The 27,129-nt window shown below is 41.5% G+C and overlaps 1 protein-coding gene and 1 long non-coding RNA gene across 7 annotated transcripts in view; both read left to right on the top strand.

The window, feature by feature from the left end:
• Positions 1 to 27,129, top strand: part of dennd5b (DENN/MADD domain containing 5B) — a 93,863-nt gene that overhangs the window by 37,496 nt on the left and 29,238 nt on the right. For all 6 annotated transcript variants that reach the window (XM_085138799.1, XM_085138798.1, XM_085138797.1 and 3 more), the window contains 3 exons: positions 6,538 to 6,647; positions 11,248 to 11,932; positions 24,426 to 24,613. In XM_085138799.1, coding sequence (XP_084994925.1) covers positions 6,538 to 6,647; positions 11,248 to 11,932; positions 24,426 to 24,613 — 983 coding nt within the window. The remainder of the gene's footprint in view (positions 1 to 6,537; positions 6,648 to 11,247; positions 11,933 to 24,425; positions 24,614 to 27,129) is intronic.
• LOC146498712 (uncharacterized) lies at positions 103 to 6,530 on the top strand. Its single transcript, XR_014870384.1, has 3 exons — positions 103 to 428; positions 2,248 to 6,397; positions 6,447 to 6,530. It is a non-coding gene; the product is annotated as an uncharacterized LOC146498712 (long non-coding RNA).

Below are 27,129 nucleotides of genomic sequence, written 5' to 3'. Positions count from 1 at the left end.
CACCACCTCCATGTGGATTACCGTCTTCAATCCATTTCATCCTCTTAGCCAGTCGCTGTCTCTCATTTCCTGTCTGCACAACTGACAATGCTGAATGTAGGTCAGCTTATTTGAACTTGTTATCCAAATCAGTCCCTCTTGTCTTGTCGGGTTATTGTTTTGGGTTTTTTTTAGTTATTGTGCTTATGCCTGACTTCTCTTCTCTTCTGCCTTAGAGTTAACAGCCTTATAGTAAAGCAGTTATCTCCTGGGGTAGACAGTCAAATGCCTATAGCACAGGTGTCGAGGGCCGGTGTCCTGCAGGTTTTAAATGTGTCCTTGATCCAACACAGCTGATTTAAATGGCTAAATTACCTCCTCAATATGTCTTGAAGTTCTCCAGAGGCCTGGTAATGAACTAATCACTTGATTCAGGTGTGTTGTCCCCAGTGTTGGGTAAGTTACTTTAAAATAGTAACTTAGTTACATTACTAGTTACTTCTATCAAAAGTAACTCAGTTACTTCAAGTTACTCGTTACTTTCAAAGTAACTAGTTACTAGGGAAAGTAACTTTGGTTTTACTCAGAATTCTCTTGTTAATGTGTTGCTTCCATAACTTTGCCAGTCTTCTAGCTTGCTTACTTGCCACAAGTGCACTGTGCCACCTACCAATAGAAAGGAAAAGATAATGTGCATGTTTCCACGAGAGAAATCCCACGCCTGGACCGTCAATGACTGCTGCCATGATTCTAGCCTACGTCACAGCGCCATGTGCGCCTTTTACATCCAACACAAAAACTGCAGTCGTGGTACTTTTGATTGTACTCAGAACTCGGAAATTTTGCCTTCTGAATAGGAAGATGTAGGTAACACCAGACTGCAGATGAGCTGCATACAGGGCTGGACTGGGACAAAAAATCGGCCTGGGCATTTTGACTAGAGACCGGCCATTATAGGAAAAATCATAAAGCCTTTGAATGAAAACAAACGCTGTTGTGACAGTGATGTTCACTGTTTTGATGGTATATATGCATCAATCGTTTTTTGTAAGATTCAGATAATTATTTTTTAAAAGCTAGACATTTTAAATGAGAATAAGAAAGAAAAGTATTTCTTTGTGCCCACCTCTCCCTGTTAATGCCCCACCTGGCCCCCCTGGCAAAACTTTGCTAGATCCGCCCCTGCACAGTTACCAGCTGTCAGCTACCTAAAAAAGGATCCTGGGGTTATCTGTCTCTCAGAAACAGTTCATAACTTCCCTTCAACTCCTTCATGTCACCTAAAAGGTAAACCTGTTTCTCCATCACCTGTTCAGCTCTGATGATTCAGTAAGGACATCTCCTGGTTTCATCTTCATGTTTCCCTCTCACCAGATAACCAAACCGACATCATGACCAGCAGCTTTTTTGCAGCTGTGGCTCCAGCAAACATCAGCTGATACTAGAAATTAATATTAAATAAATCCTAACAACAGCTGATCAAGCTTAAACGTGCTGCTGTTGTTTAACGCGACATCCGCTGGTTTCCTCTTTCTGGCGCAAAGTGGGCGATAAACAAACAAGAGAGCCGATCAGCTGATCATTGATCAGTTTTCATGATTGAAGTAGAAACGGGAGAGGGAGGGGGGAGGATGAGAGACGAAGAGGCAGCTGTGCAGCAAAGACACAGAATAACTCCAGCTTTGTGCCTTTTTCAATGTAGCCGAATTACGGGACAAACTGTTCCTTTTCACCTCAATAAGAAATGCGTAATATTTTCTCTGAATACCAGACGGGACGGTTGGCAACTCTATTAACTTATGAACAAAATAAAGTTCAACATCATTAACTTCATAGCACCCACCCAGCTGTATAGAAACTCCGTCATGCTAGCTAGTACGCAGTACGGAAAAAGTCAGAATAACGAAAATAAACTCCACCTAAACTTGGTTTATATCTGACCCAGATAGACTGCAGGTCATAACTTCTTACCTGAAGTTCAGTTCACACTTGGACCGGCGGCCGCCTCGGGTCTCTTTTCCTTCTGCGTTCCCTTTCCCTCATCCACCTGCTGCCTCCACCACTTGCTAATGTTACAGAATCTGTGGAAGCTCCGCGATAGCCACCACACGAAGTAACGAGTAACGACCCTATCTAAATCCCAGTAACGACTAACGCGTTCCTGATTTTGGCATAATAACTAGTTACCATGCTCGTTACCACAATAATAACGTAGTTACTGTAACGCATTACTTAATAACGCGTTAGTCCCAACACTGGTTGTCCCAGGGTGAGATCTAAAACCTGCAGGACACCGGCCCTTGAGGCCTGGAGTTCCCTACCCCTGGTCTATAGGTATGAGAGAGCAGAATGGGCTAGTTTTTTACAAGTTTCTCTCCTTTGTATATTAGATGTTGCTTTAGTGATTGTTGTAAATGTTATCCCTGATGCACAATAGCGAGTTTATTGCAGTACCCATGAGAGCACTCTTAAATGCTTTGGCTTCAGGGTTGATGGTGCCCTTCACCAGACGTGAAGGGCACCATCAAGCAGAAGAAAGAGTCCTATCGGGCTTGGTTAGCTTGTACGATTTTGGAGGCAGCTGGCAGGCTCCTGCAGTCCAAGTGGAACACAGCTCAGGCAGTCACTGAAAAAAACTTGGGTGTAGGAAGACTTTGTTATGGGAAAAGAAAAAGACTTTGATCTGTCTCAAAGCAATTTTGGCAAACAGTCGGGTGACTTGGGAGAGGAAAACGGCGCTCTATTTACATGGTACATGGCATGAGGTGCTACTGACCTCAAATGAGGATATAGTCGAGCCTCCTTAATCCAACTGTCTTCTGTAGAAAAAGCAGAGTCTGGGTGGTCACTAGACAGCTTGTTGGTGGTAGGGTCCCTGGGGTGAGGTAGCCATGGTCTTTAAGGCCCTGGATGTTGTAGGGCTGTTTCGGTTGACATGCCTCTGCAGTGTCACCTGGAAACGTGGGGCAGTGCCTCTGGACTGACAGACTGGGATGTTGGTCCCATCTTTAAGCAGTGAGACTGGAGACAATGCTCTCAGGTGCAGCCTCAATGGGATGGTCTACATCAGGCTAAAGGAAAGAAGAGTCTGTCTGTTAGTCGAATTAGGATTCAGGCAGAAAAACACAGTTTTTGTCCTGGTCACAGAATGCTGGACCAGCTCTTTATCCTCTTGAGGATATTGAAATGTGTGTGGAAACAAGGTGACCGGTCTACATGTATTTTATGGACTTGGAGAAGACATTCGAGCATGTCCCTCTGAGCATTCTGTCTGAGATGCTTCAGGAGTATGGAGTGTCTGGCCTGTTGCTACGAACCTTTCAGTCCTTGGACAGCTATTGAACTTGGTTCACACTGCGAGTCAGACTCATTCCTGGTGGGTAGTAGACTCCACCTTCTTTTTATGGACAGAATTTCTAGACAAAGCCAAGTGAAATGAAGCAGCATCAGTAAGAATTGGCACCTCCAAGTTTGAGACTATGGTTCAACCAGAAAAGAGTTAAGTGCCCACTCTGGATAAAGGACAAGTTGCTGCCTCATCTGGTATCTTAGAGTCTTGTTGGGCATTTGACAGTGATGACCCCTGGGGACCTCCTGAGTGAGGTGTGCCAGGCATATCCTACTGGGATGAGTAAAAATCACCAGTATTGGTTTGGCTTAGAAGAAAAGGTTTGATTTTGGAGGAAGTGTGGACATACCTGGTGATTGGGGATAGGGAGTAAGGACTAAGGGCTTCTATTAGAGTAGAGTAGCATTGACGCAGAGCTCCTGCCAAGAGCAGTTGAGGTCTCCCAACTGGAAGCAGCGGTAAAAGAGACACTTCTTTTGTTAACTTGATAAAAACAGGGATGTATGTATGTGAAGACTGGGATGCACAGAAGTGCTCACTAATAAACTCCTTTGCTATAAAACAGTGTTCACCTGTCCCTTTAGCCTTTCCCAGTTCAAAGTTATGCCTTCAAAATGAGGAACGAGCCAGCTAGTTTCCAGAGGCTGATGGAGATAACATTGGGTAATCTCAGAGGTTGGACCTGCTTTCTGTACTTGGATGGTTTTTTGATCTATTCTCCAACCTGAGAACAGCATTTTTTCATCTTTGGGCTGTATTAGACAAATTAAGGCAGACAAAACTCACTGTTGAGATGAAAAAAGCTATTAGGAATGGCAGGCTGGTATCACAGGTTTGGTATCTCTCAGATTGCTGAGCCACTGAAGTGAAAAGGACCCAAAGTCCATTGGACTCCAGAATGTCAGCATTCCTTTGATGTCTGATATCTCAGGCCATCCCAACCCTGACCTAACCTTTGTGGTGTATACAGATCCCAGTGATGTTGGACTTGGAGTTGTGTTTGTGCAAACAAAGTAGATTATGCAGAGACCTATGGCCAGCATTTATTCCACTACAGAAAATGAGTGCTAACTGTAGTGTGGGCATTCAAGAAATGGAGATACCTGATCACTCCTTGGTTTGGGTGTTCAAAACCTAAAAGGGATCTGCACAATCACTTGCTGGATCCTGTATCTGTAGGAGTTCACCTTTACAGGTGAGTACAGGAAAATATAACACTGCTAAATGCTTTATCCAGAGCCCCTAGTGACCCTGCCAGCAATGGAACCCAGGTTGCCAGCATATTATCTGTTAAAGGGGAACCTCGCAAGCACATTTCATTATCAGATGAGGACATATGGAGAGCCAACCAGAATGCTGCAAAAATACAAAAGATTTACCATGCTAAAATAGATGATGGGAATCTCACTGTGACTGAGGCTACCACGTTCACCATCCTGGAAGACAAGGCCTACAGAGTCTTACAGCTTCCACACTTACAGCTTCAGGTTTGCATACCAGATTGTCTCTGGGAAACCCCTCTACAGTTGTTAGTTGATGACCCTACATTTGGCCACTTTGGCAGATACAAAGCCTGATAAAGGATGCAAACATTGGTATACTGGCCAGGAATAGGTTTGGATTTGAAAAAGTCTGTACGAAAGTCTCAGGTCTGCCTGTGGCAAACAGTGCCAGCGGCAGAGTATACGCCGTGACATGGGATAAGTCAAAATAGCCTAGGTTCTGTTTTCCATCGAAATTTTTAAATAAAACTATGACATTACTGCTTAACACTTTAGTTTAACAAAAACAAGAACTAAAGTAACCTTACTGTGTAACTCTTTGGGAGCCTGCACAATATTGTCACATAGGAATTCAGAGAACAAATAAATTAGAGAATAAATAAGTAAATTTAAACTAATTAGAAATTTGAAAAAAAATCTTGCTGGTATGTTGTATCTTGTAAGTTTTTAACCACTTGTTTAAAGCCATGCTTGTTCATGCAGTTGCACCAGTAATTTCCATCCAAGCATCTTGTTTCTACCTTTAGTTCAAACAGATTTCTAGCATATTTTGCAAAGTAATGTTCTTTGTTTGCAGTCTGATTTTTCGCAGCTCCCAAAAAATTACATGTCTCATGTGAGATGAGATAAAATAGAAGATGAGAAAATAGAATAGAAATAGAAGCCAGAAAACCGTAAGGTGGCGGGAAAACTGCTACAAAGCCTAGTGACGAGGCCCTGGGAGATGTTTGAAGAATTCCCTTGGATGACTGACTAAACGTGTCTCCCAGTGAAAACGCTACATCCAGATAAACTGAATCAACTTTTTGGGTTTTCTTCGTGGATTAAAAACCCAAAGTGGGGTATTTTACATTCTATGCTGTAGACTTGACAGAGGATTACCAAAATATAGAGACGATTTTTTTTTCTTTGTGAATGAACTGAGTTAACTGGAACTGGGCTCAGCTAGCCAGAATTGAGAACAGTTATTTCTATTTGAGGTTTTTCATATATTGTTTTCCTTTATGAACCACTTGAGTGGTGTTGTTTTTTCTATTATATAGTATTTAATAATCTCTTTGAAAACTTCTTTGATTGCATCTTCAGGAAAGCTCACTTGCAACTGGAAGCCCATTCTGCTCTCTTTGCAGTTCAGTTGCTCACAGAGATACTCTGTCCATTTGGTTTACTGAGCCAGTGCTACTGATTCTGCTAAGCTTTGTTCTACTTCTGTATCTCATGTCCAGCATAATTGGAACTCTGTCAGGACCACTTTTCAAAATAGGATTGATATTTTATTTGGAGTAATGTGTTTGTAAAATCATATGCCTATTTTCTGGAACCTCCCAAAACCTTCTTGCAAATTCTAAAGAGGGGAAAGAACCCATCTCTGCGTTTTCACCTGCATACATGACAAGCACACCAGAAAAGCATCGAGTTTAGCAGCGATAGCCCTCACAGAACAAAGTAGGCATTAATATAACAGATATGGCATTGCTAAAGTCAGAAAAAGCATGAGGAAGCATCCTACAGAGTCACCAGCAAACAATATCCTGCTATTTGTGAACAGCACGCCAAACGGGTATCCGTTTAGCTAAAACTGAGGTGGGCTGGCATTGAGCTCAGCTGATCTGGAGCATGACTCTGCAGCTTCAGGCCCAAGTTGTTTGATTTATTTTTTTGTTGATGCATTATTACCTTTTTATTTTCCCTTTTTCATTTGTCCAGGTGAAAACTTTGAGCAGAGTCCCCTGAAGAGGACATTCAAGTCCAAAGTTCTGGCACGTTATCCAGAAAATGTGGAGTGGAACCCATTCGACCAGGATGCTGTTAACATGGTATGTGGACTGTGATTTCTCAAGAAATGATAGGCAGAGGATAAAGGAGACTATGGATTCTATCAAAAGTACGGCGGGAAGAGCCCAATGGGATCATTTCTAGAGGAAATGGGGCAGATTAGTGGTTTTGGCCAGAGACAGAGGAAGAAGGTTTTGAGGCTTTGATTTAAAACACAGTTGGGCCTCAAGGAATTGTGGGTAACAAAGCAATTAATACAAATCCATCCAAACTTTTGTAGAGTTTTACATTTAAAGCTGTACTGACAGTGGCAGATTTTGATTTAGGTCTTTTAAAATCTTGTCAAGAGAAGAGTTCCACACTGCCAAACAGTATTTGGGATAGAGATACCAGACATATATGAACAGATACGAATCACATGTAGATGAAGAAATAATAGATTTTTAAGTTTTAAGTCTTTAGACATCTAGGAAGCTCTATAACAACACAACAGTTAAAAAGGGGCAGGCTATGTACTGAATATATGGCTTTACATTCTACCTGTGGCAAAGGTGGGTATTTATGCGCACACATGCAAATATGTGCCTTAAAGGGAGTTTCTACTCTGCAAATAAAATATTTTTAAAGTGCTTTCATATAAATAAATTACTAAGTAGTGTAATCAGCTGCCTTTCGATGCAAAAGTAAACTTGATGATGGCAGTCCCTGCTCTGCTCTGAAGCATAGATGAGCCCAACGTACTGGGCTGTCAGCTAGTTCTCCACCTGCTGCGAGTTCTCTTTGTAGCAGCCCTCCAGCTTCCAGCAACTCACAGCAGACCAGAAGAAATCCTACCATCACCAACTGTAGTCCTAGACAGCAGAGATGGACCACATGTGGCAGCAGGACAGGAATGAAGGAGACATGACCAGCACAGTGTTCGTGATGGAAACAAAGGTGTGTACTCTCCGTGTGGATAAAGAGTACACACCTTGTTTTCCACCTCACCCAGCACCACATCTTTTAAATAATTCAGCCGCGCATCTCTCCTTACATTGACATGGAAACAGTCCATTATGCAGCAGTGCAGCAGCTGAAACCTGATGCCATGTCAAGGGCATTTAATGACAGAAATATCATTCTTTCTTTTCCCATGTTTTCTGATCATTATAGCTCTTTAAATCATTCTCATTATAGCTTTAAATCTCCTCTTCTACCTACATACCTCCATCATCTCTTCATCTTATTACCGTCTCACCGTCTGTGGAATCTAATCTCCTCCTCTTTAGGTTTCTGCTGGGAGGGGAGCAAAGGAAAATCATATATTTGTAAATGGCAGGGAGGTTTGCCCACTTCTTATGGATATGGTCCTGTCAGTAAAGAGAATAAATACAACCAAATGAGTATTAGCCTATGTTGTGCAGGCACAGAAATCGCACACTTTTCAAAACTTTACATTACACTAATATATATACTAGTATACATCTATACTAATATACTAGTATATATATTCTCATTCTTGCTCTTTAAGTTAAGCCACATTTTACATACTAGATCTCTGATGTGTTGCAATCTGTGACCAACAACATAGAAAGTTAAGTACGTACCAGAGCATATTTCTGTGCTTCTCTAGTTGTGACTTTGCTTGATCCAATATTTGGTTCAGATATTGGTCCAATATACCTCAAATCCTCTGACTATGGGCCAATCAGTGGGGTCGATTCTTTTCAGTTCAGTTCTGTCCTGCTCTACATTTACTATGACCTCTGTCAGCAGCAATGCTTTGGATGCTAAACCAGTACCAAGGAGAACCTGTGTAGCTTGAAGGAAGCTAACAGTAAAAGTCAACGAGCAGGTGGAGCGGGTTTCCATGGCCACACAGCTTACATCAACAAGTGCAATGCAAATCAATGGAGGCAGTGGTGTAAAGAATGCCCCCACTGTCGAGTGACGAGTCTGGGTTTGGTTGTTGTCGTGAAAACTGTACTTGTCTGACTGCATTCAATTCAATTCAATTCAATTCAATTCAATTTTATTTATATAGCGCCAAATCACAACAAATGTCGCCTCAAGGCGCTTCATAGATACAGAGAAAAGCCCAACAATCATATGACCCCCTATGAGCAGCACTTTGGCGACAGTGGGAAGGAAAAACTCCCTTTTAACAGGAAGAAACCTCCGGCAGAACCAGGCTCAGGGAGGGGCGGGGCCATCTGCTGTGATTGGTTGGGGTGAGAGAAGGAAGACAGGATAAAAGACATGCTGTGGAAGAGAGACAGAGGTTAATAACAGATATGATTCAACACAGAGAGGTCTATTAACACATAGTGAGTGAGAAAGGTGACTGGAAAGGAAAAACTCAATGCATCATGGGAATCCCCCGGCAGCCTACATCTATTGCAGCATAACTAAGGGAGGATTCAGGGTCACCTGGTCCAGCCCTAACTATATGCTTTAGCAAAAAGGAAAGTTTTAAGCCTAATCTTAAAAGTAGAGATAGTGTCTGTCTCCCGAATCCAAACTGGAAGCTGGTTCCACAGAAGAGGGGCCTGAAAACTGAAGGCTCTCCCTCCCATTCTACTTTTAAATACGATGATGATGGTGTGGGAAAGGAACTTTACATGCTTCAGCATTACAAGACATTTTGGACAATTTCATGTTCCCAACTTTGTGGGAACAGTTTGGGAATGGCTCCTTCCTGTTCCAACATGACTGTGCACTTGTCCATAAAGACTTGGATGAGTGAGTTTGGACGAACTTGACTGGCCTGCACAGAGCCCTAACCTCAGGCTTCCATAACATGAATTAGAGTGGAGACTGTAAGCCAGGCCTCATTCAAGATCAGTGCCTAACCTCACGAATCTGCTCATGGAAAAGTTGTCAAAAATTCCCATTAACACACTTCTAAACCTTTTGGAAAGCCTTCCCAGAAGAGCTGTTATAGCTGCTAGCAGTGAGCCAACTTCATATTGCACCCTATGGACTGAGAATGGGATGTCACTCAAGTTTATATGCTTCTGAAGGCATTAAGAGAAAATACTTGTGGCGATAGAGTACATCTTCATTTTACCTATGATTGGTGAAGGGTGGTGGAAGTATGATACACTGCTACTATACACAGTTTCTACAGTATGTCAGTGTGTTTTGTCTCTATGGTTTTTCAGGTGTTTGCCACATTTTCATTCTTGCAGCTCCGTACAGACTCTTCTTCTGCAGTTTAGTAAGCCTGTAAAGGTCTCAGCAGTTTTCCTGTACCATAAACAATAAATCATGCACATAGGTTGAACTGCTGCTGTCCTCATTTCTTTTTCACATCAGTATTATAAACAGGAAGACATTTAAATTTGGTTGTTTTGTCCTTTAACTGCTACATCATGGAGCTCATAAGTATATTGGCTCCTACATGAACAGCCACCCTGCACCGGTATATCCTGTTGCTCCTCACTCACGCAGTTAAATGATTGTTACTGCTTCCTGGTTCATTCTGCAGGCTTGTGCTGAAGCCTGGTTAATGCTTATTTGAGACAAGACTTGCCAGATGTCATCATTTATATCATTATCTTTCATTGCTGACTGAACTCAGAGGCAAAACTGCAATTGTTCTGTAGAAAAAAACAAAAAAAGAATAAAAATGTTCATGGACTATTGTCAGACGCAGGATGGGTGTGGAAAGGAAATGATCTCCAAGTGCTCATTAAGACCCATGAATAATCCAATCAGGCCTAAATATTTGTTTAGATCAGCACAGAGCACAATAAGGAAGAGAATTCAAAATGTCAAAACAATTATTGTGGATGACAGTTTGTGTGCATGTACACATGCATGGACATGGTGACCTGAGACTTGTCTCCACAGTCTGTCCTTCATCTCAGCAGCCAATAAACCTGATGATGGCAGTAACTGATTGGCTGTGAAAGCAACAAGTGATCAAGTAATCATATGACACATGATTGCTATAGAGAGTTAGCAAATTCCAACAATTATAATTTATTTAATAATTAATCTTCTCATTTCTTGAAAACAGTGGATGTGTGGTATAAGACGCCATGAAAGACTTCCTCAGTGCCGTAGTTAACATATTCAGGTCACAGCAACAAACAAATCAGTTCAATAAGGACAGATCATTAGATGGAATCACAGAATACAGACAGACGTTTGGCGGTTAGACTCAAAACAGAACCCCAGCTGTAAAAAGGATTAGGGGAGGACCCCCTGGAGCCTAGACGCCGTTGGTGGAGATGAAGGTGGCTTGAATGGAGCTTGAGTGATGAGATGGGGAGGTGGTGGGTTGCACAAAGACGCAGAGAGATTTAAAGTACGTGGCATGAATGGAAGTGATGAAGCTCAGATTTAGCCGGCAGCACCTTGGAGCGGACAAATGTGAGGCCATAGATCTTCCTTATTGAACTCATTATAACAATAAAATGGAAAACAAAAGCATAAAACCGCAGAAATTCAAATTTGAGAACGGTCATGCAGAGAATCGCTGCCTTTTTCTTGTTGGATTTTCAGCTGTAGAATTAAATGTAAGCACCATTTTTACCGGTGTTTGAAAAACCGGTGAGATCTGGAAAAGTGAAAGATTATGGACACATAAACAAATTCCAGCGTGAGTGAATCAGAACTGACGCGATGATTTCTGTTTACCCTTTCTCTCTGCAGCTCTGTATGCCCAAAGGCTTGTCGTTCAGGACACAGGCCGACCAGCGCGAGCCTCAGTTCCACTCCTTCATCATCACCAAGGAGGATGGATCTCGAACATATGGTTTCGTTCACACCTTTTATGAGGAGGTGACCAGCCCACAGATCTGCTCTGCCATGCAGACTCTCTACCAGATGCACAATGCCGAGCAAACAAATGCCGCTTCTTCCTCCTCCTCTTCTTCCTCCAGCATGGACTCACTAGCCAGCAGTTTAGATGATGGTTACTCCCCCACCTCATCATCCTCGTCATCTTTATCTCGTGCAGCGGGGAGCTATGACTCGTCACGGGACACGCTCTATGTGTCCAAAGCCTTGTGTCTGATCACGCCTATGCCCTTCATGCACGCCTGCCGGCGCTTCCTTGCACAGATGCACTCTGCTGTCATAGCTGCAACCGCACCCCCCTTGCCACTGGAGAGCTACGTTTACAACATCCTGTACGAGGTGCCGCTGCCTGCTCTGGGGCGTTCACTCAAATTCCACGGCATATACGAACCCATTGTCTGCCAAAGGCCGGGACCAGGAGAGCTTCCCCTGGCCGACTTCCCCCTGGCAGAGGCCTTTTCTCTGCTAGGCGTGGAAAACCTGGTCCAGGTGTTCACCTGCACCTTGCTGGAGATGCAGATTCTGCTGTACTCACAGGGTAAGTACATTCTACACATGCTGTTGGATTTCTGGTGCTATTACACTTTGAACTGGTTCTACATACAGAATACAAACAGGCTGTGTCAAGTATACCACACATTGTTAGATAGTTCCATTAACCTATTCTCTAAACATGCTTCCAACATGGTTTCAATGGACATTTTAACATGTTATAGGACCTGGAGAGTCATCGATAAGTTAAATGTCCAGTCGTCAGGTTCAGTTTACCTTATTTTAGTAATATCTTATATATATATGAACAATTGAGAAGGGTCACTGTAACATTATACAGAAGTGGGAAAAATGTTTGCCGCCTTCCTGATTTCCTATTTTTTTTCTATGTTAGTCACCTCAAGGGGCTTTATATTGTAAGGTAGACCCTACAATAATACATGCAGAGAAAAACCCAACAATCATATGATCCCCTATGAGCAGTGTTGGGGAGTAACGGAGTACATGTACCACCGTTACGTATTTAAAATACAAAATATGAGTAACTGTATTCCGTTACAGTTACCGTTTAAAAAGGTGGTATTTAGAATACAGTTACTTTGTTGAAATAAATGGATTACACGGCGGTACTTCCCTGTTTCATATTGTCGCGGGTCAGGACTGTTTGGGTTTTGTTTGACAGCTACGTTCTGTTATTCCAGGCGGCAGCGTTACGGTTGCCATGGTTACAGGGTGACGCTCTCTCTCTCTGCGTGTTTCCCGGGTGAGAGAGCACAGTTGTTGTTGTGCTAAGCTAATTGACCCTGTGCACGAGAAAATGCTAACTTCCTGAGACCGGATGTGGGGTTGTGCATTTCCGGTAGCTTTACTTTGCGGTCAATCGCTACTGCGAAGATATACTCCAAAATCATGTCCAAACCTCGAAAACGGAAAGATGGCGTTAAGTTACAAAGAGCAGAAGGTGGGAACACTCACCACTGTTGTGTCACAAAAAATCTAATGATCAATTTTGACGTTTAAAGAGTTTAGATCGATCAGTTGTTTACATCACTCAACACAAGCAGAACTGCAGCAGAAGACACATCGTCCACATTCAGAAGCACATCTCTGTATAGTGACTGGTCTCATGATTTAAACAGGCAAATGTTCAGCATTCAAACTACAGGTGAACAATAGTCAAACCAGATGTTTCTCCGTTATGTCGATATCAGCTAAGTAAGTAACACACCCACACAGCATGTTAACAAACCGTGAACAAAGCCACACAAAAAATGAATGATTGCTGGTAACGGTTTCTATACATTAGTATTTACGAAGAGTATGTTGTGACTTACCTTAAAAATGACAGCGGTCCCTCGCTAATAACGCGGTTCACCTTTCACCTCGCTGTTTCGCAGATTTTTTAGTGCAAGTTTGCATGCTTTTTTTTTTTTTTTTACATCACATTGTGTCCTGCGTCCTGATCGCTGCAGACAAAAAAAATTAAATTAAAAAAATTTTTTTTAATGTTTTTTTTAAAAGTTTTAAAAAAATGTATTCTGTATTCTGTAATGGAATACATTTTAAAAGTAACCTTCCCAACACTGCCTATGAGCAGCACTTTGGCGACAGTGGGAAGGAAAAACTCCCTTTTAACAGGAAGAAACCTCCAGCAGAAGCAGTCTCAGGGAGGGGCGGGGCCATCTGCTGCAAGTAGCCAGGACCAGTAGCAAAGGTAACTTTGTGGACTCACGAGACAAAAGTTGAACTTTTTGGAAAGTGTGTGTCACACTGCATAATACAGCGTTTCAGAAAAGGGACATGATAGCAGCAGTAAAACATGGTGGTAGTAGTGTGAAGGGGCTGTTGTGTTGCATCAGGACCTGGAAGACTTGCTGTGGTCCCTAGCTTTTGGTCACTGGCACATTTTCATTTTTAATCATTGTTATGTTGCCAGTTTGTGGGTAGCTAACATATGATCAGCATACTTTGGTTTCATTTCCAAAATTGGGACAATTCAGTGTCCTGGGTGCCGGTGGAGTTAAATTATGTTAAAGATGCATCTGTCTTGGCAGGAGTTGGATCTCCACTCCACAGCCTTCTGACAATCCGCAGGTCTGGCACACTGTGAGGATACGGGCTCAGATGACACAACACTTCTGTCTGACTGATTTGTCTTGTTTGAGTCCAATCGCATCAAATGACCCTTTCTAACCATCTATTAGCAATCCTGTATTTCAAGATTGGTGTGGACGGAGCACTAGGTGCTTTAATGATTTGTTCACTGATAATAACTTTGCATCTTTTATGAAACTTATTTATTCAGGCATCTTCAGATTAAACACTTTCTTCAGTCTTAGATGTCGAACTTTCCTGAGGTACTTTGAAGATGGCAGATATGTTCCTAACTTTGCGCCCAACTCAGAAAGGGTTAATATCTGCTATCTGTCACATGCTGGTGGGCATTAAAGGCCCTTCGATTGTCAGGCATTAAACTGCTTGTGAGCAGGACTTAAGCACGTCTCCGTCTGAGGATATGTGAGATTCAATATTTAAGTTGATAAATTCAACATCCTTCTGTCCCGACCCGCTCGCACTGGCTGAGAGATCCGATGTCCTGTCCAAGCCTGGAAAAGATCTGTTCTGATTAGCGATACCAGCAAAACATACAAACAGCTGTGAGGTTCCGTGCTGAAATATTAGCAAATCTTCAGGCCCTGAGCCCAAGTTCATCACTGCTCTATGAGCCTGCATGTAGATGTTCATTTATTTATTCTTATATATTCTATTCTTATTCTATATTATTTTTTTCTACATATATATTTCTCTATTTAACTGCCACCTTAACAATAACTAAGTTTAGCTCTGTTTTTTCTTAGAATCTGAGACCACATTGCAATATGCTTTTTTCCCCTTTCACAACCTCTGCGATGTTTTCTTTTTTATTGTGCTTGTTATTAATGTGTGTGTATTCTGTTTGGTTAACCTTAATAAAAATATCTTTGAGGAAAAAAGGAAATCAAATTCAATTCAATTAATCAACTTCAGAGGTTTCAGTGGATACATTTTTGTCTTCACTCTATTATGCTATGACGCCGTTCCTTAATTTGAGGCCTTTTAGCCACTGGAAGCTATTGTAAGGCTTTCTGTCTGGTTGGCAGAAGTTGTGGATGTTTGTTTCAAACATACTGTTCCTGTTTTCTATACTTTGAAGCGGAGAAGCATTAGAAACTTGTAAAGTAAAAACTCAGAAGCAGATGAAAACAGAGAACACTGTAATGAGGCTTTATGTGCATATCACACTCGGATACACAGTGATCAGATTTTCCTGCTTCTTGGATTCCTTTCATTTATTATTGACAGCTGCAGTGAGACAGTGTTGGCAGTGTGTGCGTTCCTCTCTGTGTTAGATGCAAATGCAGAGAATCTAGTGTGTAGACTGAGATCATTATTTGTCCTACATTCCTCTGTCATGCTCTTTTGCAGTTTCAGTGCAGCTTCAGCACTCTCTCTGCAGCTTGATTATCTTCTGTGCATGATGAGTCATGCAAAAAGAAGCTGTTAGCTCACACACCAGACCTTCAACTCCAAATCAAAAAACGCCAGTTTTAAAGGTGGCGTTCACAACAACCATCAGAAACTACCTCTAAGAGGTCCAGGTTCTCTGTAGACACGTAGAAATCACTCGTGTAAATAAATGAAGAGGAAAACACTTTTTTAGTTTGTGAGTCACGTTTGATTAAATAGGATTCTGATAAAATGCCGTAAGGAGTTATCTGTCCAGACAGAACAAACTCTGCTGAAAGAGGGACATTTAACTTCTCAACTTTGAGGCAAGAAATTGAAGTGGCTATCAATTAGGGCTGCCACGATTAGTCGACTAGTCACGATTACGTCGACTATCAAAATCGTCGATGACTGATTTAATAGTCGACGCGTCGTTTGAAGCTTTCTAAGATCACAAAAGACGCAGGAATAAGTAGTAGGAGTTAAGAGTGTAATAACGGACTGAAACAGAAGATGGCAGCACTGCATGTACAAGGATGCCAGCTGCTGTTAAACCCCGAAGAAGAAGAAGCTGTGTCCCAGAATTCATAGCGCGGCCCAGCTCAGTTTCCAACAATGGCGGCAGCTAGTTAGTTTTAATATTACTCTTATTATTCTTTCTGGGTCACAAAATAAACATTTAACATATTTTCAGGCGAGAATGTAGCTGTGTAAACCTCAAATATCTGCTCAGTTTATCAAGACACCACATATTTTCAAAAGCGCTCCGACGTTTTCGGAGACGTCTGTTACCCACTAGCTCGATAGCTAGCCGGGGGCTAGGCTAACTAGAGCCGTGAGAACACCGGACTCCCGGCTAATCGTCTTCAAACCCACCGCCGTCTTTCACTACTCAGGTTAAACATGATATATAAGTCACTTAGATAACTTAAAAATGTTATTGTTTGTTTTTTTTCAGTATTTTATTTGTTCCTGAGTAAATCGGTTTGGCTGAGATTAAAGTTATAGTTTTTACACAGCTGAATAAACGTCACGCAGACAGCTGATTATCAGAAGTGTGAGATGCTCGAGAATTTACTCCGGTGTCCCGTTATATTTTAGATATCAAGGAGTTTATTAAACTTCACTGAAACAATCTGCAAATTTCATTAAAATTTAATAAACTATCATCTTGTCTTTATTTTTAGTTAACACATACCTTAATACTGATGCAATAAGATGTGTTTTACGTTCAATGGATGATGATCTGATTAGTCGACTAATCGCAAAAATAATCGGTGACTAGTCGACTATGAAAATAATCGTTTGTGGCAGCCCTACTATCAATGAGAGTGACCAAAAACTCGACTCCCTCACTATAAATGTCAAAGTTGTCCCAGTAATCCTTTCTACATTTGTAAAATCTTGTCTGGTTCCTTTGTTCTGGCATCTTTACTCTCTGGATCTGATCACGCACCTCACTGTGTATTGTTCTTAGTAAAGAAAAGGTTTTTCAACACATTAAGTATGAGCTTGTTAGTAAAGATGATTCTTGTGGCCCTTCCAAGTCACATTTATTCTGCAAAGGAGATTTGCTGCGACGACATGAGGTTTGCATTTAAAATGTTTGCATTACAAAAAAATTAATATTAAAGTGTCAAATGACATATATGATATAACATTAATGACTGCAAAGACAGTGTGCTTAACCGACTGATTTAATGATGTCAGACTTTAACAAGCACTGAAGCTTTTGCTCCAAATTAAAGGCAAATAAAAACCTTTTCATCAGACACTATAACTGTAATCACATTCTTGGCACATGTCAACGTGATTTCCTTGTTTCAGCATGTTCTGAGGTTACCGTCAAAGTCAATTTAGGTCAACGAACTTTCTTACAGAATACAAATTCATGAGGGCAAATTGTGTTTAAGCTGCAGTTGAACTGCTACATTTAATGTTAACTTAAGTAAACAAAGAAAAGTTTAATATGCTTATAGGTACTTTTGTTTCTGCCACAAGTTTAAAATCAAGAATATGAAATCATGAATTAGGCCGGTTTCTGCAATTACTTTCTTTGAAAATCCATAATAATACTCAATAATACAAACTGATTAAAAATGAGCATATTCCTCGTCTTTTTACACACTGCACAGATTACACAAACACGAGTGATCAAAAAAAGTTGAGTAATTATGTGCGTACAGAAATATACCAACTTCATATGTAATGGCAGGGAAACATGGAACAGTGCTACATGTTAATGAGCTGCTGTCCTGCCGTGTCATTATTGATTGTATTCATTTTATTAAGCTAGCCGTTATTATTAAGCACTGTGGTATGGTGGTTAGCACTGTTAGCTCACAGCAAGAAGATCCTGAGTTCAATCCCACTATCAGGAGTCTTACTGTGTGAAGTTTGTGTGTCTCCACGTGCTCCAGCTTCCTCTCACAGTCCAAAGACATGCAGTCAGAGAATGGAAGGATTAGTCAAGATCCTTTATTTGTCACATGCAGTGAAATTGTTTAATAATGTTCACATTCCTACTAGAGGTGGGAATCACCATACATCCCACGATACGATATTATCACAATACTTAACTCACGATACGATATTATTGCAATTTTTTAAAATATTTTGCGATATTCAGATTCTGTACATAAAGGTAAACTTTATCAATATTCATTTTCTCTAATATCAAAGTCTCACACTCAGTCTTTCTCTCATTTCAGTTTTATTGTTGACAAACTGAACGGTTTGTATTACAATCTAGTCCAACTTAACTGAATCAACCATCTGGTACAATTATAGCTATTCTGAACTATGCAGTTTATGAAAACTATGCAGCCCCTTCAGCAACTGAAGAATTTGAAAGTAAATTAAAACAAAATATAATTTTACATTAAATAAAAACGTTTTAAACTTAATTAAAATAAAACATGTCTTAAATTAAAATAAGTAAACTGTCACATTTGGACAGTGAAGGAATGTCAGGATTCTTGCTCAGAAAAAGGATCAACATGCTCTGAAGTCAGAGCACAAAAACCTTTTTTGTAACAAAATATCAATTTCTGCTGTCCCTGTATCGATACATTATTAGCAAACAAAATATCACCATACTACACAGTATCCATTTTTCCCCCCACCCCTAATTCCTACTCAGAGTCTCTCAGTTTGGCAACCACTCAAAGAAAGAAAAAATGTGTAGATGCTAAAAGTTAGACCTCAAACTTCCAGCAGCAGCAGGTCGGTGGATCAATCACTGGCTCTACCCAAAGATGGAACCACTGACTTCACTGGCTGTTGATGGGCCCACTGCAGGAAATTCACAGGTGTTTTGTAGATACACCTTAAGAATCTGTCTGCAGTTATTCTCTATTTACAGAAATTGCCTGAACTGCTTAAAAAGCATCAGGCAGAGCCAGGCGCCTGTGTGCACTAACACTGCACTGATGCAAATGTCATTTCCTGTCCTGACCTTCACAAGAACTGTTTGCTGTTTGCTGTTTAAGGTGCATCGTATGCGTTTATCCAGAGCAGTTGGCCAACGTTTTCACACAGTGTGATTAATCAGCGTGTTTGACTTGTCATGGGATGACAACTTGCTTCCTGACAGTAACAGCTGTTCACCACAGACTTGCTCACTTCTTGCCTTGTGAGACTGAGCTGCTGGTCGTTATCAGTCCCTGATGCACCGTTACAGTTTCACAATGACTCGACCTGTTTCGTCTTGTTTTTCAGTTCTATAACAACAACAGCATCCCTGAGCCCTGTCACTACTGGGGCTTTCCAAAGTATATCTGAAGGTGCCTCGAGTTAGCAAGTTTAAAGTTTGTCAGTGTGAGCAAAGGGAAGAGGAGGGAGATACTGCACCTCACCACTGAAGTCAGATTAGAAGAGCAAGTGTTGATGACTAAAGTAGAACAGCTGAACTTGTTAAGGTGTTATTTTAAAGCTAAAGAGAGCAAATAGGACGAGACATGAAAAGCTTAGAAATATGGTATCTAACCAGATTCTTACTCTGGATGGCATTACCTTGGCCTCCAGTAACACTGTGAGGAACCTTGGAGTCATTTTTGACCAGGATATGTCCTTCAACGCACATATTAAACAAATATGTAAGACTGCGTTCTTCCATTTGCGCAACATCTCTAAAATTAGAAATATCCTGTCTCAGAGTGACGCTGAAAAACTAGTTCATGCATTTATTACTTCCAGGCTGGTCTACTGCAATTCATTATTATCAGGAAGTCCTAAAAACTCACTGAAAAGCCTTCAGTTAATCCAAAATGCTGCAGCAAGAGTACTGACAGGGACTAGAAAGAGAGAGCATATTTCTCCTGTTTTGGCTTCCCTTCATTGGCTTCCTGTTAAATCCAGAATTGAATTCAAAATCCTGCTCCTCACATACAAGGTCTTAAATAATCAGGCCCCATCTTATCTTAATGACCTTGTAGTACCATATCACCCTATTAGAGCACTTCGCTCTCGCTCTGCAGGCCTACTTGTTGTTCCTAGAGTATTTAAAAGTAGAATGGGAGGGAGAGCCTTCAGTTTTCAGGCCCCTCTTCTGTGGAACCAGCTTCCAGTTTGGATTCAGGAGACAGACACTATCTCTACTTTCAAGATTAGGCTTCAAACTTTCCTTTTTGCTAAAGCATATAGTTAGGGCTGGACCAGGTGACCCTGAATCCTCCCTTAGTTATGCTGCAATAGATGTAGGCTGCCGGGGGATACCCATGATGCATTGAGTTTTTCCTTTCCAGTCACCTTTCTCACTCACTATGTATTAACAGACCTCTCTGTATTGAATCATATCTGTTATTAATCTCTGTCTCTCTTCCACAGCATGTCTTTTATCCTGTCTTCCTTCTCTCACCCCAACCAATCAAAGCAGATGGCCCCGCCCCTCCCTGAGCCTGGTTCTGCTGGAGGTTTCTTCCTGTTAAAAGGGAGTTTTTCCTTCCCACTGTCGCCAAAGTGCTTGCTCATAGGGGGTCATATGATTGTTGGGCTTTTCTCTGTATCTATGAAGCGCCTTGAGGCGACATTTGTTGTGATTTGGCGCTATATAAATAAAATTGAATTGAATTGAATTGACATGCTGCAACATTAAGAAACAGGAGTGTTTCTGTGAGATTTGCTTGCTGTGTTTCCCACACAAAGGAGAAACTTTGAACATGTACAGACATATGCTCACACACCTACAGGTAGGAGCTTCAAAACCTGGCTTGTCTCTTTCCCACAAAAACATTTATTAATTACTCAGATTTTCACTTTAACAATGCGTCCTTATGCCTCATTCACCCCTAAATTTAACACTCGCCTCGGATGGATCGGAGAGCAACTTGGGGTCAATATTGCCGAAGGATATTTGGCATGCAGACTGGAGCAGACGGGGATCAAACCACCAGTCTTCTGATTAGTAGTAGCTCAGCTTCCTGAGCTACAGCCAACCTATAAATCGTGCTTTGATTAAGTGCAGTTATTTTAGATTTGCATGAAAGGTAATCTTCATATATGTGTTATAATGCAGTTTAAAAAGTAGGCCCAAACCTGAGCACTGTGCCAACTTAGCCCCACATTTTACTCCCATATGGCCCAGTATGCCAATAGTGCCCAGTACCATGATGTGTACGAGGGGCTTTGAATACCACGAGAGCTTTAACATACACAAGTGTCTGCTGTGGTAGCAGCTATAGTAACTTCTAGTAACTCTGCCTGTGGAGGTTCTTAATGACGATGACGATGGGAAAAGTGTTTGAACTCTTCCTGATTACTTCTTTTGGCATATTTGTCACAACTTTATGTTTTAGATCATCAAACAAATTTGAATCTTAAACAAAGCTCACTTAAATACAAAAATTGCAGAAGCTGGTTCCACAGAAGAGGGGCCTGAAAACTGAAGGCTCTGCCTCCCATTCTACTTTTAAATACTCTAGGAACAACAAGTAGGCCTGCAGAGCGAGAGCGAAGTGCTCTAATAGGGTGATATGGTACTACAAGGTCATTAAGATAAGATGGGGCCTGATTATTTAAGACCTTGTCTTTGAGGAGCAAATCAGTTGTCAGCCAACTCTTACTGCCTTTATCAATGAGGCGGAGCCAGCTTCTGCTGTGCTCGTAGCTGCTGTTCTTGATGAGATGATGAGATGAGATAGCCTTTATTTGTCAGTTGCAGGTCTTTTGCCCACAACCGAGCTGACAGACCTTGCCGACCGTACATACAATACACAAACATCACATTGGGGAGACAGGTCAGGCTAGGTAGCGAGGAAAAAAACATCGAAATGTGTAACACAGAAGGATAATACAGGAATGCACAGATATCAACACACCATAGCACAATAAACACAGACAAGCAATATGGGAAAGAGTTCCAGTGTGACCATCTGATCTGGGACCGCTGCAATCTTTCGACTGCGCCTCCAACTGACCCAATGTCCACATCAGAGGGGAGGTAAGCGTTGGAGGTGGCGTTGGATCCGGGGTAGGGAGGGTGATGCGTCGGTGAGTGCTTATCAGTATCAGTATATGTATGTGTGTGCGTTTCCATAGTTCAGCTGAGACAGTGTCCTTCGCCCTGCCAGGCTAAGTAAACAGTCTTCCAGCCAACCCAGGTGGCCTTGCATGGAATGGGAAGGAACAGACTCAACACAGTCGTTATCAGGGTGTTTTGTTCAGCTCCGGCCTTGTAGCTGGCGCCGAGAGGGTATCTGGATGAAGTGATGTTAATTTTTTACTTTAGTGCGAACAGCTCATATGAATTTCAAAGCAGTTCTACAGTCCAACACTGGTCTCTTAATCTCCCGTTGGAGAGCCGCGAGCTTCGCCATACTTGCTTTCTGTGATGTTGTCATTTCTTGTGCTCAAGGAGCCGATTTCTGAGAACTCACGGCAGTGTGCCTCCCCGAGATGTCATCCAATTTTGCGCCCAGAGATGTTATTCCGGGCTAGCCCTTCCGAGATGTATCCAGTCTGCAGTCAGAGATCTTATTCTGAGTATTCACAGCAGCCGTAGCCTCTCCAAGATCTTATCCGTGCTGACTCAATGAGCCCATTTTGAGAAACTCACGCCTCTCCCATCGTTCCAATCCCAGCGGGCAGCCTTGTGGGGGTTTGAACAGCCGGTTCCGCTTTCTTAATTCTTCGATAAGTCAGGGCCAAGCCAGCTCCGATCCGCCAGAACCCTGTTACCATGGTTCAGAATAGGTAGATATCTTCAGCACTCAGGCTCACCCAAGCCCAAACTTCTCGTTGAGAAAGGGGTGTCAATTGCATTCAGGGACCAGTTGATTCAATCCATAATTCCAGTTTTAGGTTTTAGAGAACAGACTGTGAGAGAATGTTCCAGGGAAAATACAAAAAAACCCACGAGACTAGACAAGGACATAAGCAGGGAAGATAAGGGAGAGGAGAAAAAGTGCGTCCGCCTCCTCCGAGAGCCGAGTCTCTTCTTCTTTATTTAAGAATAGACTAGAATACGTGTAGGTATATGCTGCCCCCTTTAGTTTCAGAACAATTGCACCCTTGGTTTGCTGCCTATGGTATTTACCTTAGTAAAAAAAAAAAAAACATCAAGTACTATTGCAGATTCCAACATTTGCCTTTGAGAGGAATCACACGTGTTGGTTCTTTAGATGTCCCTAATTCTCCGAACACAAAAGAAAAAGACCTATTGCCTCCCTTTTTATTTGAGTGTGTGACATTTATTCTAACATGTATTTTACACACTTACCTAGAGCAGCTGTGCTTATACTTTTTTTACAAGTGTGTGTTTATATAGACATTTAAACACAATTGTAAATACATTCTGCTTCTAGAATCTGACGTTTTCTGATAAGTGAACCAGCTGTATCTCCGACACACAGACTGTGGTTAAGACTTTGGAAAGCTTCAGTGAAGGTGCACATACAGATCGGGAGATGCTGGCTGAGCCAGGGGGAGTGGACCATAGGAGAGGAGAGGATGATGAATTCATGAAACCTTACTTATGTTTGATACCCTCTCACCTCTGTTTCCTCCAAGTGGACTTTTCACTCAGACCATAATCATGAAATCTGATTGAACTGCTGCTGAACTCAATATTAGATTGTGCCTGCAAAGTGAGTGAGTGAGTTACCCACACACTCACTCACTCAGACTCACTCACTCACTCTCACATATGTGACAAAGAGATTGAAAAGAATCCATCAGATTGTTGCTTTGGTTTTGCACTCTAACTCACTCACCTGCTTTATGTATTTTATAAAGCTGTTGCTCTTTCTCACTCACCTCATCGCCACACTTCAGTGCAGTGAAACCAGCTGTACAGACGAGACCATCATCTTAGAACTTTATGTCTGAATGATCTGAATATTTGATGCTGGTTAAAGAAAGTCAGTTCTATATTGATAGGAAATTGACATAATAGGTTTTTAATATCAGTGGCCAGGTCTGGCACTTTTGTCTTATTTGCCATCAGCGCCATTCATGTTGTACTGCTGAAACCTGAAAATCATTCAAAAGAGCCAAAATCCTCGTCTGTACTCAGACACACTGTCCCAGTGCCACCACAGTCAGATGTCGTGTGCACTGTTTTCAGTCTGATGCTTTAGATTCAGGTTATTACAAAAACTGTTACAGAGACTGTGGAAAGGGGTTAATTTTACCACTTATTAATATTAAGTCACAAACTACTTTGAAAAAAATAGGATATTCTCTACGTTAATAAAATCACAAATTTGTGAGAAAGACAGCGTTGTTGTTTTTTATATCTAAGATTATCTAAAGAAAGTTTCATTTTGTTTCATTTTTAAAGGTTATGATGAAAGATATTATATATTCAAATTATTGGAATCAACCACTCTCACAAAATGTTGTTAAACCACTGGAAATACATCTTTACGGCCATATTAGCGAGACACAGAGTAGTGCAACATTATTTATTGGAGAAACACTGTAGCAGTGCTTGTGTGTTTGGTGGAACTTAGCGTGAATTTAGGATCATCAGAGTGCAATTTTACCACTGACATGAAACGACGTGTCGCTGTAATGCTCTTGTCTCACATCACAGTTCTTTCTGTGTTTCTCAGACTACCAGCGGTTGATGACAGCGGCAGAGGGCATCACCACCCTCCTATTTCCCTTCCAGTGGCAGCACGTCTATGTTCCCATCCTGCCAGCCTCCCTCCTTCATTTCCTAGATGCACCTGTTCCCTACCTGATGGGCCTGCAGTCCAAAGAGGGCACTGACCGCTCCAAACTTGAGCTTCCTCAGGAGGTACAACATCAGCCTGGGTAGCGTTAATGCACAGACCAGCCACAACATTAAAACCAGCTGTATAATATTAATTACTATCGACCAGGGGACCTACCAGGCAGGGTACCAGTGTTGGTGTCTATGGTCTGGCACAGGATGCTGGCCGCAGATCCTTTGAGTGCTGTAGGTGTATGGTGCTTCTGTCTCTGGGCTTGATCAAGCTGTGGATTCATGAAACTGCATCAACAATGGTCAGAAGGCAGCCAAGTTTGTGAACGCCGTAACTGGAGAATGAAGGATTTTCATAGTTCTGTCACAGGTGCATCTCCTAGAAATTTGGGACTAGTTTAAATCTGACCTCTGGGTCAGGCAGAGGTGAAAAAGTACAGACATTCTGTATTTAAGTAGGAGTGCAGATACTTGTCAAAGTCAAATTACTGAATCAAGAGGATGACTTTACACATGAGTACTGTCAGGGGTCAAAGTGAGATACAGCATGTGCTGTGGCTCAGCACAGGGACAAGAATCGCAGCTCACAGTCATTTCTAATGTGAGTTTCAGTAGATTTCCTTTGTGTACAGGCTGTGATTAGCTGATCTGCTGCTCTGTGCGCATTTACAAAACTGATTTCAACAAGATGTAAGCAGATGTTTGACAAGCTACAAGACAAAATGTCTTAAATTTGTCAGTTACTGAGCCATCCTGACCTTTAAATCCAACCTCTCTTCTTCCTCTCCTGTCCTGTCTTTCTCATCTTTCTTTATTTCTGACTGAAGTTGTCTCTCACTCTTGTTTGTTGATGTTTGTGCAGACATTGGATGCCCCTTAAAAAAACTTTCTTCTCTTTAAATAAACCTAGAGTAACAGACATGTTTAAAATGTAGGGAGTAAAAGTTGTCAGAAGAAAAATACAGATACCTGAAAATTCTACATAAATACAGTAACAAAGTACTTTGTTATGTCCCACCTAAGAGGTCAGAGGTCAGGTTCTCTGAAACTCTTGTGAACACGAAACTCCAGAAAGATGTCACCTAGGATTTTTGCATTTACACCAGATCAGGATGTCATCTGTATTTTTATAAAAATGTTCCTTTTCGGAGCACCCAAACTGAAAAGCTTGTAACAGGAAATTGTAATAACATAGAAGTTAATTTATAATTTCACATCTTCTAGTTTCTGTTCAGGTGTGTAAGTAACCTCCTTTAAGTCTAAACACACACACAAAACAAACACACTTGCACATTCAAATGAGCATGGCACACATTTTACTTATTAAACCAGAAAAAAAACTGAATCAAACTTTATTAATAATGGTTCTGTTTGATCAGGTCTCTATAAGGACACAGCAGCCAGCTCAGCTGAATGAAATACAGTCTTTATGTTGTCATTGTTCTGGATCTGCTATCTTTGTATTTATTGTAGTTTTACGTTTATAAAAGCCTAACATGCAGTTTTAATGCTTTATAATGCTACAGTGCTGTTCTTCTTTATTGGATGAGGTGATGTTTTGTTAACTGTATCATCTCCTGCACTATATTCAATTCAATTCAATTCAATTTTATTTATATAGCGCCAAATCACAACAAAAGTCGCCTCAAGGTGCTTCATAGATACAGAGAAAAACCCAACAATCATATGACCCCCTATGAGCAGCACTTTGGCGACAGTGGGAAGGAAAAACTCCCTTTTAACAGGAAGAAACCTCCGGCAGAACCAGGCTCAGGGAGGGGCGGGGCCATCTGCTGTGATTGGTTGGGGTGAGAGAAGGAAGACAGGATAAAGACATGCTGTGGAAGAGAGACAGAGATTAATAACAGATACAATTCAATGCAGAGAGGTCTGTTAATACATAGTGAGTGAGAAAGGTGACTGGAAAGGAAAAACTCAATGCATCATGGGAATCCCCCGGCAGCCTACATCTATTGCAGCATAACTAAGGGAGGATTCAGGGTCACCTGGTCCAGCCCTAACTATATGCTTTAGCAAAAAGGAAGGTTTTAACCCTAATCTTAAAAGTAGAGATAGTGTCTGTCTCCTGAATCCAAACTGGAAGCTGGTTCCACAGAAGAGGGGCCTGAAAACTGAAGGCTCTGCCTCCCATTCTACTTTTAAATACTCTAGGAACAACAAGTAGGCCTGCAGAGCGAGAGCGAAGTGCTATAGACATATAAATAAACTGATATGAAATAATTAAATGAAAAACAGTCAGTTTCCTTGTTATCGTTAAATTCACCTCAAGGCAGAGCCAGACAGGAGTAGCCTTTTATTGCTTTGTCACATTTCAGCCTCAGTCAGACAGTGAGGAGGTGAATGTGTCCTGGATTTTAACCATTGTATAGTCCAGTGCTGGGTACAGTTACTGTGTGTGTCTGTGTTTATGTGTTAGGGCAAGATAAGCTCTAACAAAGCAGGAAATCGCTTTGCTCACACCCCCATCATCACCCTGGGTCGTTAATCTGGGACTTTACATATGGATGTTAATTATCCAATTCAGTGCAGGATGCCTCTGTGCATCACCCACAGCTCCCTTCTAACTC

Source organism: Neolamprologus multifasciatus, chromosome 17 (genome assembly GCF_963576455.1).
Source record: "Neolamprologus multifasciatus chromosome 17, fNeoMul1.2, whole genome shotgun sequence".
Taxonomy (NCBI): Eukaryota; Metazoa; Chordata; class Actinopteri; order Cichliformes; family Cichlidae; genus Neolamprologus; species Neolamprologus multifasciatus.
The sequence above is the reverse complement of the archived record's forward strand: the minus strand, read 5'-3'. Positions and strand labels throughout refer to the sequence as shown.